Source organism: Genypterus blacodes, unplaced genomic scaffold (assembly GCF_046128005.1).
Source record: "Genypterus blacodes isolate CSIRO-AG114 ecotype Tasmania unplaced genomic scaffold, CSIRO-AGI_Gbla_v1 ptg000055l_1, whole genome shotgun sequence".
Lineage (NCBI taxonomy): Eukaryota > Metazoa > Chordata > Actinopteri > Ophidiiformes > Ophidiidae > Genypterus > Genypterus blacodes.
The window spans coordinates 6,130,421-6,149,107 of record NW_027466867.1 but is presented as its reverse complement, the minus strand read 5'-3'; the positions used below and the strand labels follow the sequence as shown (position 1 = coordinate 6,149,107).

The window sequence follows — 18,687 nt, the reverse complement described above, 5'->3', positions numbered from 1 at the left end:
AAATTGTCCCAGTGTTTTCATTCAGGCACGAACGTGTTGACTATATGTAGAAACGTGGCTCTATCTTGTGGTAGCTGCTTGTAATTGCAGCGGCACAAATGTGTACGTCAGTTGAGCAGTCAAAATGTGTATGCGTTACACTGAGCGTGTACAGTACAGATCTGCAGGAAGAATATAAAGTGTCACATCGTATGTAAAAAATGTATGTATATTTAGATCAAATTGTCAGGCTCAGTCTTTTTGAGTCACTATAAACTGGCCACGTGCATGTCATTCATTATGGTTTGCGATTGAATGACAGAAGTCTGATCAAATTCATCATATATGTTCGGACATCCATCACAGGCTAGAAATAGTCCCGGGGTTGCACGTTACCGCCTGCATTTACATTACCGAAGGCTTGTGCTGACATCTAGGGGTGAACAGAGTCAACACATCCCTAATCAGTGCGTGAGAGACGTGCTCACGGACACGCACAGGGGATGGGGAATCTTTACTCGTTCGAAATGATGAATAGATACAGATGAACGTAAAGACACGATTTTTCTTGACCACCATGTCTCACCTATTAAGCAAAGCAAAAGATTAATATTCGCAATATATGGGAATCACAAGGCTTAAATGCTGTGACGTGTAACTAAATGCATGCCTAGGCAACACCTTCTCAACATTTTGAGTTTTAGAAGAAACATTATGTGCACTTGTGGTCAGGTCTCAGATGGGATTCAAACTCACTGCTATTATCTTAAAATTATTCATGAGCCATTTGATTTATAAACCACCTGTTGAAATGTTAGTCGCTTGAAGACCATTTCAATATCAGTTAATCACTACACACGGTTTCTCTTTGTGTCACTGTCCTCCGTCTGTCTCCGGTGTGTCTGCCTGCAGGTGGTGAGACGATGGGGTGTGTCTGCACGGATCGTGTGGCGGAGAGAGGAGACAGTGTAAAGCTTGACATCAATGTGTACGACAATACCGGAAATGGGCTTGCTTTTGCATTTGACATAAAATTGTAAACAATTTTGATCGACCCAAGATCCAAATAGTTTGGGAATATGTGTGATTGGGGTTATGCTGTGTTTTTGATCGGGTTTACCACATACATGTTGCCTCTAAAGCTGCGTGAAAGAAGGTCGACATCACACATAAGAGAAAAATAAATAAATATAATATAGTAAAAAAAAATAAAAAATGCAAATAAAATCGGATGAGACAACAGCAACGAAAATATGATATTGAACTAAAATGAATTGAAAGCAAAGTAATTAACAATGAAATTATATCAAACTACACAAAAACAATAGCGACTAATAATAACGATTACAATAAAAATATATGTAAATAAAAGTCGTAGATTTAGGAGCCTATGTCGTTGGAGAAAGCTATCTAGTAGAGATGTTAGGTGTTTCTTCATCAGCGCTGTACAAAGATTGGATAAACGATACAGGTGTTTTACATAGAAAGTCTTTGCCGGAAGTACCTTGTCTAACTCTTCGGCACTTTACTTTGATGGGAAAAAGCTGTAGCGCGCGCCTCCTTCTTCTCAGACACCGTGTATAAAGACAGACACGACTCACGTGTGGCGACAAAAATGCAGCAGGAAAACCGGAAAAACAATACGAAAACGTCCCCGTGTGTCGCCTAACGTGTGCCTGTTGCCGCCAGGAGAAACGGAGAAAGAGACATGAAGAAACACCAGAGTCCAACAAAACAGCAGCAGCAGCAGCAGCAAACACCGGCTGACGTGCTGGCACCAGGCGGCGAGGTTACCGTCCAACAACTCAACGAGCTGCTGTCCAATGGCAGCGGCTTCTACAGTTTACCCACGCAGCACTTCAACGAGGTCTTCCCCAGGATATACATCGGTAACGCGTGAGTAACCAATTACCTCATCGGCGTCTGACTAATTACGGTGTCCGTCGCGTTGTTTCGAGTCAGATGACACCGACAGGTAGCACCCAGATGCGCGTCATACCGCCGTCCAGACAATGACAACAAATGTCGCATGTCGGGGCTTTTTGTTCTCGAAATGTCAACACATGCACCACGATAGAGGCTGAATGACCGCCATATTCAGACAGGTGGATTCATCGCGATGTGGCGTGGCTCGTAAATGTGATTACAGTCCACTTGAGGAGGAGAAATGGGCTTCCAGATGTGAGAGACGACACAAAGACCAGTTTCTAGTCAATGAAACCCTTCGTCATTAAACTCGGTGTCACTACCATGTAATCACGTCATCATTAAGCCGCTCCCCGCTGCCTCGCTGCCTCGCTTGTATGTTGAGGGGCGACACCCGGCATCACATCCGGCGATCTGGCTTCAAAAACAACCTGAGATCTCGAAAGGTTGCCGCGGAACAAAGAGCCTTTGTGTCCACGCGTGAGTGGAAAGCTGGGAAATAACCTCAGTTTGTGCCATCTTGAGTTCGTTTGAAGCTAAATTCAATTTTGAATTTAGGAAACTGAATTCGCTGCGTGATGTACACCGAACTCGTGTGTTATGTGATGGTGTGTGTGTGTCTTAAGAAGCAGCTCGGATGGCTTGTGTTTGTATCTGTGCTTGTAGCCTCAGGATGGCCACAGGTCACATTCCATGTTTGTAATCCACATGAGTATCAATTAGCACAGAGCTCAGTTTACCCAATAACACACTGTATTGATCAGTCAATCCTGACTGAAGTACAGCTACAGCTACAGTTGTCTGTTTTCTTGATGATGGAAGTAGGTTTTCTGTTATTCTATTAGTATTTTGAGGTTTTTTTTTCAACTGGCTCATTCTGCAAACAATGCATTTGCTATTTATTAATTCTTACAGAGTGAATTTAAATTCAATTACTAACTTAGTTACTGATGCACTGTAATGCTGTAATGCACGCACACACACACACACACACACACACACACACACACACACACACACACACACACACACACTGTATATGCGTATATTAAACATGCTGGAGACCAAACCATAAATCCATGCTTGTTGGTTGCCTGGTTGCTATCGGCTCTGTAATGAACATGCCGTCTCTTTGGAAATTTACAGCCGCACATTCCGGTAAGACCAGTTGCATGAGAAGTGACACCAGCAGTCCTCACAATGAGATACACACCACCGCCCTTTGTCCCCAAGTGTAGTTTTTGCATCAGTTAAGCAACATGTGTGAGGAAACAAAGCAAAACTAGATCAGTAAGATAAGAAAAGGCAAGAAAAACAGTCTTTAAAACTAGCTGTGCTATTTTGCTCACTATAGTTTGCTTAGAATTGACTTTTTGTGTTGTTGTGTAATGTCTGTATAAGTGGCACACCTGGTCCTGCGTGCCAGAATGTGTTCCAGTGCAGCCCCAGGAAAATAATTGGAAAACATTTTTAGTTGTATGGAGAAAGATGGGGAGGAGGAGTTGGGTTTTTACTTTCACCTAACAAAGTGCTGCTACAGCTTCTGAGGCTATTCTGTGTTTCTGGAGGCACAAATCAAAAACACCTGAAGTGGCCCAAACATCAGAAATCATTTTCACATCAAGGTTTCAACATGCAAAAAAAATCTTGAGAGAAAGTTTACATTTCAAACATTTAGCTGAGCACTGATGTGGAGTTTGCTTTTACAGTTGTAGCTCTTAATCCCACTGCCATAGATCCACACAGTGCAGAAACAATCCAGGGATGCCCCTGAGAAACTCACTGTCTCGCTGTAGTCCATCATTTGGCTCCAGCCGCTGCCAAGAGTGGTGGAATAGGGTGAACAGGACAGGATGCAAGCACATTACCTCAGTGCTACAACAAAATCAATCTGAATATGCCAATCTGCCGGGCCAAGTCTCAAAACAAAGTGCTGGCAGCCCTCGCGCTCGGCTGAAGGCGAACACACAGAGGCAGATGAGAGGAGAAGAGCGCCGCTAACGTTGTTCTCTCCGCTTTTAAATGTCTGATTGTGTTCACTGATAATCAAGCAAACCTCTCATCATGGAGAGAAGTGCTTTTCTCTACTGTGTGTTATCAAAGGTCATCTATGGAATGTGAAATGATCAAGCACACCCGTGAAAACGATAGTGTAATGCGATATGTGGGCAGAGGGGGGTATTGATTTGTTGATTAAAGCCTGCGCTCTGTCCACTGTCTCCACCACTGGGACACACTGAGCTCCTCATCCTCTGGATCTCATTAGTTGTACGCTGCTGTTACTACAGTTTAGTTGCTGACAGACAAAATAAGACGTCCCCTCCAAACAACTGCATCTGTACTGTGATGGCAGACAGGGGGGCCCTTCCCTGTATTACACTTCATAACTCATGTGAGAAACGCTTTGTCCTTGAAAATACTCATTAAGCTCTTGTGTCACGGTGACCCAAGAACTGAGTCCATGACCCATTTTAGGCCATAATCCATAGTTTGTATTCCCAGGGTGCAGAACAGTGCAGGACACAGCACTTTCAGTTCAAGGCTTAATCCATTGAAATAAAGGGTTGTTCAACTGTGTCTGTAGTTCATTAAACATTGATGATTTTTCATGAAGGGACCATTAGAATGCTCATAAGCATCATTTGTGTAGAACACAAACACACGTTTGACCTTTCAGACTGCTCAGAGTATAGATCTGAGCCGAAAACACCCACATTGTTACCTGAGTGATTTTCCGTGAAAATGTTGATCGGAGGCCACAGTATCTACCTGAGTGGCTTTTATTAGAACAAACTGCAGGCTTTAGGAAAGTGCTCTTTCATAGTGCTCCTTTCTAAGTGTGCCATTGGCTTGTAAGCAGTCAGTAGTTGGGCTTTATTCATCAGCCGGATGACGTGTTTAAAATAGGTTGTGCTAAGTACTGAAAAGAGTCCGGCTGAAACTTTTTCGCAGCACAAGCAAAGAGGCCGCCTTTGTTTGTCTCAGCTCCAGACAGAGAGCCACCATGGGGCTGCCTTTGAGCCGTTCAGCACCATGGACAGACACCCGCCATGGGGCTGGGTTTGATTAATTCAGCACCATGGACAGAGATGCACAATCGTCTCTGATGTCCTCCACCAGATGAAATAATGAAGAGTAGTGACAATGTTTTCCAGCAAACCGCAACATTCAATGGTATACAGACGGGATACATGTAATTTATATTGACATGAAATGACATCATCGTCAAAGGAGATAAAAACAAGGATACCCACTTGCCACTCGAGCAGAAAAGCAACAGAAAATGACCATATTGTCCTTGAACTGATTCCAGATATACTGCATTCCGTGCAATAAAACCTGTGTCTACAGCTCAGGGGCAGACTTAAGGTGTGGTTGTTTGGTTTGAGAACACTTAGGCTCTTTGTGAGGCTGGTATTTAATAATGGATGTGGTGGGACTGCAGATCCCAGGGCGAGCAGGCTGGGACAGGGCAGGTAAATAGGAAAGCAGCGTATAGCCGTGAACCCGGAGTGCCTCTGCATGCTGCACTTCAGTAAATGCCAACAGCCGTGCATGAGAAAACAATTTCACACGCAAATAATTCAGCAAAGTGACTTTATTGGGCATTTATTGGATTATTTATTCAAGCACACCAGATGAGTGACACGCATCCACCCAACCTAAATGTAGGTATAGTGGAGAATGAATACAGAGCGGCGCCGGTGTAGCTCTGCATTGCTCCGTCGCACTCTCTGCCCCGCAGCTGACACGCAGACAGATGGAGCGCTTCATCCCTCGTCTATGACCGTAAAGCAAAATGGCTGGAGAGCTGAGCTGAGTTTTTAGTAGTTCTGGCGCTGGCGGCCTTGCGGGGACCTCTAGGGACGTGCCCGGGGTCACCTGTCCTCGCCTCACCGGCCTCGTATAGACTATAAGCACACGGGCAGCTAGAGCAATAAAACACACACTGATGGCCATGTGAGCGTATTACATGAAGATTTATGACTGCTGGGTCTCAGTTCCAAGTAAAAAAATGGTTGATTTGATTTTCTCGTTTTAGGTTTTCCACAATTACAAATTATTTCTGAAACAAATGTGTTACTTGTGCTTGGTATGGGTTTGTTTGCTCTTGATGAGACTAACATTGTAGAGAGCAAATATAGTGGTACAGGAGCAGAGCAGCTTTGAGAGATTTATTGCTTCCTCATGGATGAGCAGATGAAGATGGAGGTGAGGCCACCAGAGTGTAGCTGGCTGACTGAAGATTAAGATGAAGCTCTTTTTCCTGATGTGTGGGCTCCTGCTTCAAATGCAAGAACTGTAAAACTCTTTATTATCCAAATACATGCCGTTTTCCCACTCCTTTTCTCTTTTTACTCCCTTGTGAACGGCCTCTTCAGCTGCTCCACTGCTTCATCAGTGCTTAACTCTGTCCCCTCTTCCTCTCTCGGCCCCCTTTGGCCTGCCTCAGGACGCTGTCGCTTCTCAGATTTCTACGCATCTTGTAGGAAATTGGAGATGTACAATGAGTAGGCAGCTATTTTTGTAATTAATGTTGTAACTCTAACTGTGTCCCCCGACTGTTTGCCCAACATTTTCTGCTGACCTCGGCAGAATGTTTATTTGTTTCCCCGGCAGGAAACCACGCGCACAGCTGGACAACACCACCAAATATGGTCACCTTGGAAACATTTTAGGCAGGGGAACTAATAATACAATAAGTAACAATGGTCGTCCACAACATGGGTTAAGAATTTAAGAAAAGACTATTCTAGAATAGTTGTTAAATGCAATGGATATCCCTAAAGTTATATTGGTTTTGGCCACTATAACTTTGGTTATAGTGGCTTCTCTGTCACTGTATGTACTCTTTCTGCACCACATCTTTCTACTCTGATCTCATACTTTATCTCTCCTACCTAGGTTCGTAGCCCAGAATGCGATGCGTCTGCAGAAACTTGGCGTGACCCACGTCCTGAACGTGGCGGAGGGTACCTCCTTCATGCACGTAAACACCTGCGCTGAGTTTTACACCGGCACAGGCATCACGTACCACGGCATCCAGGCCAACGACACCGAGCAGTTCCACCTCAGTGCCTACTTCGAGGAGGGGGCTGAGTTCATCGACAAAGCCCTGGCACACAATAATGGCAAAGGTGAGTCGGGGGGGTCATGCGTAACAAATGTAGCGTATTGAGTTAAATCTCAATATGTTCCATCTCTGTGGATCCTAAACTGAAGACAGGAGGATGGCTCCAGTTAATGACGGCCCTGAGCGTCTCAGGCTAAATCTGACACACCCCTGAGCCCTGCTCCATATTCCATTATCAGATCATGTCCCTGGTTGTCAACATTAGCAAAACGTTTTCGTGCACGGCGTACCTGCAGCGCCGCAGCTCGGTCCACCGCCTCGGCGTTACATTAAGCAGGTGCTGTGCAGGAGTATGGTGTAAAAGCTTTTGCAGTGAGATAGTTTACGAGAAGCACTCAAGAGGCAGAAGTCGGTTTTATGTTACTCACTGTTTCATTTGTCTCATAAGTGACGCGGTGTTTTTTAGTTTTTTTTGTATCCGCACGCATATTGCCCAACATCTTGGAAGTGACACAATGTATTCTGAGGGAACGATCGATCCCGATCAATCCCCGCCGGCCCCAACCCTCCCCCGCCGAAAAAAGAATCCTCTCCCCGTCTCTCCCAAAGCTGGGATTACATTTAGTCTATTTGTCCACGTGACGGATGTGTTCAATTAGTGTCCTGAACCCTGCCTTTTATGGCATGGATTTATTGTCAGCCTCCACACAGAAACGCATCTTAATTCCCCGGCAGTTTGGCAGAGTCGAGGCTGTGTTTAATCAGGAGTGAAGCAGGGCTACTGTACTGAGGAGAGATGGAGGGGAGAGAGGCAGGATGACGGGGATGAAGAGGGAGGACCAGGGGTGGAAGGTGTGAAAGAGGACAACATAGGCGGAGGAGCTTTGTAATGAGACACCTTACGCTTCAGCAAGACCTCTGCCTGCTGCCCGGCATTCCTACAATCCATCCATTAAAAGGCAGAAATCCGGTTACATAAGGAACAGTGTTGACAGCCAGACATGATATCACATCCCAAATTCAAAATTGTAGAGAATCACCTAAGATATATCCATGAATCAGCAGATGGCTCAAATATTTACATTTTTGCAGGGCTGTGTAACGTTTAGATAATGATTTCCAATTCATCAGCAGTACTTTTACACCCTGACACCTTTATTTGTATATCGATTGACCCATTGACAATTGCCAGATGTTGTGCATTGACCCACATTCATTATTTAGATATCAAACGAAGGTGTGGAGTATTTAGTCGTAAAACATTTTGGATGGTTCCCAAACGTGTCATTTTTCAATATCCAGCACTACACCTTATTTGTCATGTGAATAGGAAGCTTTAGAAGAGCTTTGTGAACAATTGAACAACTACAGGAAGTGAACAAATGTATGAGGGGGCGAGAGGCGAGTACGACAACGACACCACGACTTCACTGTCGATCGGTGGCAGGCGGGGCGATCAGACGTCACTTAATTGTGGGAACGGCGAGGAGTAGAGTAAACGAAAATCACCCAGCAGAGGTTGTGTGTGTGTGTGTGTGTAGAGGAGGGAAGGAAGGAATTTTTTTTTAAAGAGCCGATAGGATAGGAGATGCTTAGTTTGAGTTTTAAAATCTGCTGCAGAATCCGCAGATCTGACCTGAGCGCGGCACATCGGGCTGCGCCGTGACAGTTGGCAAGGTGAATTCCTCTCGGGACGTTCGCTAGTCGGTAATAAAAGTCCTATTTAAATATGCAGGTGCTAGAAGGCAAACACGCAGGCACACAAACACACACACACACACACAGACACACACACACACACACACACACACACACACACACACACACACACACACACACACACACAGTGAGTCAGACATTAACAGGCACATTAACAGGCCCACAGATAGGAAGATACATACTAACACATACAAACACATTGATTTGGGGCAACACGCAGGATGTGAAGATGACGACTTTGCCCACTCTGCAGCAGAGGTCAGGCCTTGTATTTGCATCTCCTGGCAGAGGAGATGCTTCGCTCGGCAAATTTCCTCACAGCATATGTTCCCCAAGGCCTCTTTCTCTCCTTTGTTTCTTTGCGACTTTGTCTTCCCTCCTCCTTCCTCTTCTCTCCTTTGTTGTTCAGTCGCAGCCATAAAGAGGCAAAGCCAGCGTAGAGCCGAGCCGAGCAGAAGTCCTCTTAAACGACCCCCGCCATTAAAACTTTCTGCTCGTTACAAAGTAATATGTTTCGACGTTAATTCCGCAGAATGTAATGGCAGGAGGCAGCCACGCAGGGAACCGACTCCAGTTCCCAGGCTCGGCGTCTTGGCAGGAGTTGACCTTATTGCGTAACGTGCATGTGTTTTGGGGTTAGAGGGTCACCCAGCGGGAGAGCACACAAACCCAGGGAGATGTAGAGCTGCACATTAAGAGCAGCCCGAGGGGACAGTGCTAACCACTCAGCCACCATTTAGCATTTGGCCCTATTTTTAGGCCCTCACACACTGTTCTGTGTAATTCACAGCGCTAAGAAGTTTAGTGTTTTTCCGGAAAAAAGTCACAATCGCTCCCGTCTCTCCGCCTGTCCCCCCAGGGAAGGTGTACGTCCACTGCAGAGAGGGCTACAGCCGCTCGCCCAGCATGGTGGTCGCGTACCTCATGCTGCGCCTCAAAATGGACGCCCGCCTGGCAGTGGCCACCGTGCGGCACAAGAGGGAGATCGGCCCCAACGACGGCTTCCTGCGCCAGCTGTGCCAGCTGAACGAGAAGCTGGCGAAGGAGGGCAAGCTGAACGGGGAGGTGGGCAAACTAAAGACCAAATGAAGGAGAAGAAGAAGAAGAAGAAGGGGAGGCGTAAGAATGAAGAGACCCTGTACTCTTTGATCCCCCCCTCCCTCCCCCTCCCCCCCCATCATGCCTTTCACAGGTTTCAGCCGCTCTCTGAGACTGACCCCGACCCCGACCAAACCAGCACCCATTGGACTTACCAGTACACACACGCCAGGGGTTTTTTCTGAAACGCAACACAAACACACACACACACACACGTGCATACACGCGTATTTACCAGTGTAGATATGTGGCCTGCGCGCGTCACACTCACCTACGTGTTTACACATGCTCATCCGCCATCCACACACCGCTGTTGTCTTCTCAGTCCTCGGTCCACTTTCTGGCTGGTCAGTCCTCCAGATCACCAAAACAACACACGAGCCTCAATCCCTTTTCTAACTCACACTCACACACACACGCACACATATGCAGACATCACAATCTTAGCACCCCTTGAATATTTAGATTCAGCATCAGTGTCTTTTTTGGAGCTGAGCTGCTTAACAAAGCATTCCTTCTATACCAACACACACCGAGCAGGCGAGGATCCTGCTCCCAGTAGATTATAGCACAGTCATTCCATAGTTATCCACTGCCGGGAATGTCATGAGGTAACAATGACGTGACCGCCAGCACAAGTGCACTATAAAGTCCCACCCCCCACTAAAAAAGAAAGAAATGTGCCAGAAATTACACATAAAAGCAATTTTGAATAAAAACATGATGCTCTGTAAGTGGATAGAGGAAGAATCCAAACATTCCATATAAATATAAGAAGCGCCCTTTTGTTTGTCCACATTAATCTCTTAATTCCTTCAAACCCTAGGGGCAGATATCACGATATGCACAAACCGCTAAAGCTGGACATGATTCACACTTGTACGTGCCCAAACGTCACCCACATTTCAGTCGGGGCCCACGGCTCCGGTCGTCAAAAGCGTCACCGGGGACGAGCGGGGCTGCCGTTTCCAACGCAACGAAAGTTCCAGTCATCATGCCAGAGAGTTTCCCACTGCCAACTCACAGACACGACCATTGGGCCAGCATCCAGTCCCACTGTTTCATCAACACCATTTGTCTGAGGTCCATACACAACAAGTCACTTGTCTCGCTCTTTAAGTGTGTGTCATACAGTAATTTATTATGCCTGGCTTTATGCACACACTGGGTCAACACTCACAGCATCTTTGTTTTCCTCTACTAGTGCATTGCGATATATGTCAATACACCATCATCCCTCTAGAATGTAATCACATCTAATGTCGATGTTCAGGCTCTAATGTTAACATATAGGTAACGGTAGTTCAACAATACTTTTGGAAAGACATATTTAACGCTGCGCATTACACTGTATACTCGTTAAAGTGCCATGAAGGACATTGCCGGAGTGTTTTTCAAACCTTTATGAGGTCACTCCTCTAGAGAGGCGCAGATGGGGCTGTTTTTTTCCGAGGCAAATTCCCTCCCGAGGTGGAATCGCGGAGATAAGGGCGTTAGCGAGGGCGACAGATTGATCTGGTCATTCAACAACTATGTCGTTGGATGGCGACCAGCATCAACTGGAGTTTGCAGGCAGCAGTGAGCGAGGAGCGTATATCTCATGAATACAGAGCCTGCGGCATGTTTGCATGAATCTGTGGGGATATTTGTCTCACTAGAAAGAAAACTGAAACGGTTCAAGTCAGTTGTCTCACCTCATTAATGGCACTATTTACTCCTCCTTTGCTATATCTGTATACATATGAATATATACATGTATACTGTATATACATATTTAAGTGTTGACATATATGAATGTATGAGCAATGTGTCTATAATGTGTAGGTATTGTCAGTTTGTCTTACGTATGTATTCTGTTATATTTATATATGGCATCACAGAATAATCAACTCTTTTCTCATCACACGGTGAATCACATGTACATTATTATTCTGATATTGTTTAGGATTCTCGCGATGTGCATGTCAAATGCCATCTCCTGTTTAATTGTGATCCCTCCCATCACAATTACTCCAAACATGATAATGATAGCAGCATTGTTCCAATGTTAGCTGGGATACTGAGGCATGCAAACTCTGTATCCATTGTCCATATCGATACCTGGAATATTCACTTCATCCATGATGTACAGCAAGTTTCCGGTGGCAACATATGAAGATGCATATAGATTATTTGATATATGAGCTCAGTGCGTACATGTCAGCCTCTCCAGGGTTACACTCATCCTTTAGTTCTTCATTTGGTGCCTCAAAAAACACACTTCCCCGCTTATTTCTTTTCCTCTCTGAGAATGACAGAATTCTCAAGCGACACCTTTCATTCCATTTCCAACTTTCTTGTAATTATGCCTGGACAGGTGACAGATCGAGACGCAAAAAAACAGCCCCCATCTTACTTTCCCTGCTTTCCATCGCTGTCAGATTTTGCCAAACCCGACCTACATCTGACTTGACCCCCATGTTATGAGGAACCCGGAGTTTCTGCATAACATGGACGCAATCCAGCTACAGTGTGCATACTATCAAACGGGAACATGTGGAGAGGGTCAGTGGGAAAAGGTAACGCAGAGACATTTGAGGTTCATGATTTTATGCAGCAGTCTGATCTCATAAAATCCAAACTTCAAATAAGATCTCAAAGCATGCATTAAAATGTCAAGTGTTGGCTCGTTGGCTTGGGGGAGGGAGGAAGTAAGAGGAGGTAATATCATCACAGGGAGTTGGACTTTGGGGCAAACAGTCGCAAACTTCTGCTGAGAAAGAACACAAGTCCACTCTCGATTTCACACATTTCTCAAACACTTTGTCTTCCTCTTTCGGGTGGATTGTGCTTGGCGAGATGAGTCAAGTGCAAAAGTTTGCGTATTTGAGATCCTTTTTTTAAAAAGTGTAGCCAAGCAAACGTGTCACTCTGTAGCCTTTTCCCACAACCTCCTCATGAACCCCACACGACCCAGAACACAGAACGACATCAAGAAGCGTGTATGTATCCATGCATGCTGTGTAACATTCCTGCACGACTAAAGCATCCAGACTTTCTATCCCATCCTCACAAGTTCATTACGCCGCCAAACCATCTGTGCCAAGTGACCTGTTACGTAAAAAATCACTTCTAAATGTTTACGATTGGCTTTGTTATCATCCAAATGAACAAGGTTCTCCTTCCATTCCAGTATTTCTCGACTGCCCTCCCTCTGAACGTACAAAAGGCCACAAATCTATTCCGCCTCATAATTTGCCTTGACAAATATCCAAATTTGCAACAGGGAATTTTGTTTTGTCTGAAATGGGTCCAGGATGAGGGCACGTACTTGAAAGCATCGACTGCCTACGTCCACCCGCTTATTGATTAGGTCATCGATAGCGCTGCTTCTTTCCCACAAGGTCAAAGTCACTGCAAGGACGGCGAGGTGGAGCGCCGGAGCGACCGAAGCTCCGCCTAATTGGCGTACCGCCCCCTTTTTAGGCATTTCGTAACAGATAAACACTGCCACCTGCTGTTATTGTCGTGGTTTGCACAAGCTCTTTTTGAAATGGCAAATCATCTAATGATTGTACGACACGTTTCACTTAAATGCTCCATTAAGGCACCAACACATCCCTTTTTTTGTTTTCATCCCAGTGTCAAACCCTGAAACGTCAAACCAAACTATAATGTACTTCTTTGTTTGAACACGGTACCAGCATCATTTTGTGGGATGTACTCACAGTATAGTACATATACACGTGTATTATCAAGAATGTCAAATGTGAAATGCCATCAATGTCTATTGTTATATATACTGAGTATGTAACACGCACTAAGGCAATTGTGAATTGCTGCATTTTACGTCATAACTAGCCTATACTATATATATAGGGTATTGTTTGATATTGGAGCTATAGTTCGATATGGAGTGTTGAAATCACAGATGAAGCATTCCTTTTTGATGTTTATTTTCTTCTCCAAGTAATTTTCCGGTTAACTTTCATTTAGATTTGTGCTGTTACAGGGACGCAAGTGATTTCTCGATCGTTGGTTTCTCGATTGTTTTTTCGCTCTATTGACGAAGGAGGCTGTTTTTTCTACAGTAGGTGACGCCGAAGAGTCCACCACGAGTCATTCTCCGTGTTGTGTTACAATGTGTCACCCACAGCGAGAAGGCCCCGGGCCGGATGGAGTGGCGATTGTGATTAGTTGACAGTGTTTGTTTGAAGCCGTGCTACCAGATGGAGGAAGAGGATTATCTCGATACTTTCGGAGGCTCAATCTGGCCGATGTATCGACCTCCATCCGGTACTGCCGAGACTCAAAACAGACACTGGAAATTGTTTACAAATGCTATTCGGTCGGGGTCAGGCTCCGTCATCTTCATTCAGGTGGCTCAAAGCGGGAGTTTTAGCACAAATCAGCCCACTGCCCGACTCCTCCTCGAGTCCGTAACGGTCAGAATCCTGTCACTTCTGTGTATTTACGCGCGTCTCAGACTAGTATCGTGGTGTCGTTGGTTATGGCTTGGCTGTTGGAACAGTGTAATCATATATTCTCACACAGGCGCCGACATCTCCACAGTAACGACACAGCATCCCACCCAAAGCCTTACAGTGAAGATTGATCCTTTTACGATATGCTTTTTGGTTTTGTGTATCTCACTTCGCGCTGCAGGAAGGGAACGCTCCCTTACAGGAAGAGACACTTTGTTTGTTTGAAGTGCACTTGTTTTAAATTGCAATGTTATTTTTCTTACCTTGAAGAAAACCCCTTATTTCTTATGTTTAAGAATAAATGGCTAAGATATTAACCTCATATGTTGAGTGGGTTATGCTTCGGTACAAAGAGTGACTGGATGTGTGCTTGAATATAAGAAAGGTGGAGATCATGAAGCGTTTCCTACCAGTCTGACACTGTAAGTACTGCATACGCCACTAGGGGGAGCCAAATCCATGCTGAAAGTCTTCATGAGGACAAAATTAGAGATGCAGAGAGGAAGAGAAAGTCAGAGCAGGAATGAGATAATTGAGCGAGAAAGACAAAACCCTCCAAAGTCTCGATGCAGATGCTATTTAACGTCTCGCAAGCCTGGAGACACACCTGGGGAGGAGCAGTCAAACGGCACGAAAAGTCAATTGGCTTGAATTGCCTGAGTTGCTCTCCGGTACCGTCGACATGGTTCTTTTCTCTTCACGGTCCCTTGCACAGCAATTACTGCAGACCAGCTGTGTGGTCCCTCAGGGGGCCCCTGTAAACCAGGGACCACCTCCCTACTCTGGCTCAATTCAGATCTGGACTATTATAAGACGAGTATTCTGATGTAGAAGCCCAGAGAAAATAGGCAGATAACAGTTGTTCTGTTGCTCTGTGCACAGGAACAAAATGAGAGGATCTCTGCCGCACAGGTGTAAGAAGTCAGACTTGTTAATTGCGTGACAGCCGTAAATCCCTGTCCACGGCGTCTTGACGGAGAAATAACCCAGGGACGACGTCCAGCAGGGAAAAGCAAGTGCCAGGAAGTAGCTGGAGTAAAACGGAGGGATTACGTGTCTGAGCAGGTTATGGGTCCCTCTCTGCAGCCTATTTTAAAAAGTCCAGGATGCTTGTTTCCGAAATCTCATCAATAACAGCGCGGGCCTGGAGTGTGATGAAGTGCCATTTATTTCAGTTATGTGCAGCGGTGGGTTTGTGCGCGGAAATGTTTATAGCAAAGGCAGGAATTAGAACAGACAGTTTCCTGCGCGGGGGGAATGTGTGCTTTCGACGAGGCAGACTGCACACGTGCGGACTGCACAGAGGAGAAAAATGTTACATTTCGGCTAAATAATTACATTGATTCATCTCTCGAATCGCAGTATGACCTCAGATTCACTCATCACCTCTGAATCACACAAGTGGAGGCTTGTGTTGATGTTTGTTTATGGGGTGAATGATTCAGTGGTGAGAAACAGGATATCCAATCAGTTACACTGGGTGAAAACATTTCTGGATGGCAATTTCTTCCTTTATAATCTCACTCCATGAAGTTATCAGTTGCCTTTGAATTTTTTTTTATAGAGTAGATTTTCAAAGTCTCTTACTTTGCACTTTTCATTTCACCCACATGTTCAAGTTGATCAAACTGCTTCAAATACGACTGCCATCCTCAAAGATTTCTTCTAATACATATGGGCCCTCCAGCTTTCATCTTCCTCCTTTTTTTAATGGCTTTATCAAATAGAAAGCACATGATACTCTCTTTTAAATCCTCATCCCTAATATTCCACGCTCACATCCCAAACGCGGAGAGGGGCGGGAGAGGCAGAGGCACACAGGCAGAGGCGCACATCTGTGGCGCAGCGCTAATTATTAGGGAATATGAAGAACGGCAGAGGGAGAGAACAAGCTTTTGGATCTGAACTGAGCTCTCAGATCTTCTTCCAAGTTGCCTGTGCCCGTGGTGGTGCTGCTCGTTTCATCTCGCTCTCCTCTGCTGTTTTACTGCGGAGGGGTGGGGTGACAGAGGGATGGGGGGGCGGGGGGGCTCGCCGGTCGCCTATATGCACGAGAACCGCACACAAATATGCAGACTGAAGCTTTTGTAAGCAGGCCCAACAAAACACAGTTAACAAAGTGCTTTGAGATGAGTTTTTTAATGGCTGTGTGCATTTAGACATGCGGCGTACTTTTTTATTTATGTTATAATGATGGGGAAAGGCATCGTGTGTGCCACTTGAGGCTAACCGTCTACTAAAACCATCCATAAACAAAACCATGGCATAAAACGCGGGTGTAGAATAACATTTTAATAGCTGTTGACAGTCGTTGACATTGTTAAAATGCAGGCCTTGTTTTCATCTTCAGAACCGATTTTTGACCAAACCACACTAATTGTAGAAGGCTGCATGCTATCAGCTGTTTTATCACCAGAAGCTGAGTATTGGACTGCAAGGCTCTTATAAACACATAAAAAACAATAGAAAAGAGGAATATTGCTGTTATTTCAAAGTATCTGTTACTTATAAAGAGTGAGACAGCGTCAGTCCAGTCTGTCTGAGTATAATACAGTTTGAGTTGTAATCTGAGTGACATTGTACGATATTGAGCTTCATGAATGTCAGATTTTGCTATGAATGCTGGGTAAAATGTACTGCTGAACCTAAAGGATTGATTGATCTGTGTTGGTGAATAGACTTGGGCGGTCAAATTGGTGGACTTGACTCAAACTGCGCTCCAGTAATTCTTGATTTAGAGTGAATTATAACCTTGATGTGTCAAATTTGCCAAAATAACACAATTCTCATAGATTCAGGAAATTCCTTTTTCGATGTTGCACCACCAGGGGGCGCTTCAAGAGGCACACGCACCATAGAATGAAAACCTGCTGGTTCAGGTTTTTAAGAAACTCATCTGAATAGGAATCTGTCCAAACATCATGTGTGGACTTTAATTGTGGGGTTAAGGCAAATGAGCTGACATCACATTCATGAGAAATCATACTGGCGTCTTTTTCAAACGTCAATGAATTTGCATAAATATATGCCCACAAATGCAAATTACATCTTATGCATTCTTACATCACAAAAGCATTAGCACATTGTGACAGCCACTCATGTGTGTGTGGAACAGACCCACCCTGTTGTTGTAGAAATGAGTTCTAACGCCACAAATGGCACATGACTAAGTGTTTCTCCGCCGTACCACCGTGACCGTGACCGAATCGACGGTGCATCAACTTTTGCTGTCAAGACAAACCCATGAGAGATCATATTTTACGAAGGGGAGGAGGAGAACACGAGTCGTGCTTACCAGAAGGGCTGCAGTTTCTCAGGAAGCTGCACGGTGGGTGGGCTGGGAATCGACATCTATAACTACAGCACCTTTACACGACGAGCTGAGACACGACCTCCCCTAATACCTCTGCTTATAATTAGCTTTACTGGATTAAATACAAAAGCTGCTGTTATTTTCACTCCCTTGTTATCTTGTTTTATTAATCTTGTAAAAAAAAGAAAGAAGCAAACTCCTGAGTGATTCCCGTAGCTCTGAAAATAATCATTTCTGCATCCGGCGAGCCCTCGCCTGCACGTGCAACAGCCCAGTCTGTTTGTACTTTCATGCTTAATTAACGCACCTTGCAATGCATTCTGGGAGATTTTGAAATTCAGGAAGAAAGCGAAGCAGCGACCAGATTTTTCATTCACCACCTCCATATATCACAGCTGCCTTCTTCTCCTATTTTCACAAGCGAGGGGTTTAGCTGTGGTAATATTTTTCGCAGCTTACAAAAACACTTGTCAGTCAAGATTTTGGCACCTGATACTGCAACGACCCAAAACGCTCAAATCTACATTATAGCATGCATATATTACCGTGTACATGTGCAATCTGCAGCACTATAAACGTAAAGTCTCTGACGACTTGCGTGAAAGAATGACTTATAACAATCATGAAAGCAGTCTGTGTCTGCCCATGGAGCATGTGGGCACATTCCACATAGTATATAGTGTATGCAGTGTGTGATGTATGTGAACAATTTGATATACTAAGGAAAAAGGAGCAACAGTGATGCCTTTTATGCTCAAAAGTCAATTTTCACACATAGGGAAATTTCTAAAGTCAGTGAAGGCGACACTTAGTTGAAATGTCTCATCATGTATATTTTTCATATTTACAGTTAAATGTTTATTATATAAAATTTTCTACTACATTTATTTTTCTATTTTACAGTATTTTCTATTTTTTTAATTTTTATTTATTTTTTCATTTTTCTATTTATTTTCTATTTATTTCTTTTTCTATTTTTTTTAATTTTTTTGTAGACCTACATTATAGCTTCACCAAGGCCTGAACAAGCCTGGACAAAACTGATGTTATTCCAATACTACATTGTTCTACAGAGGAAGAGAACAGTTAATATATCAGAATAGGTTTGGATTAAA

General features: G+C 44.5%; 1 protein-coding gene across 1 annotated transcript; it reads left to right on the top strand.

The window, feature by feature from the left end:
• Positions 1-1,495: 1,495 nt before the first annotated feature.
• dusp3a (dual specificity phosphatase 3a) lies at positions 1,496-14,581 on the top strand. The gene is made up of 3 exons (XM_076152270.1): positions 1,496-1,875; positions 6,811-7,043; positions 9,558-14,581. Exons 1-3 carry the CDS (start codon positions 1,688-1,690, stop codon positions 9,785-9,787), a joined length of 651 nt encoding a protein of 216 aa, XP_076008385.1. The 5' UTR covers positions 1,496-1,687; the 3' UTR covers positions 9,788-14,581.
• Positions 14,582-18,687: the final 4,106 nt, after the last annotated feature.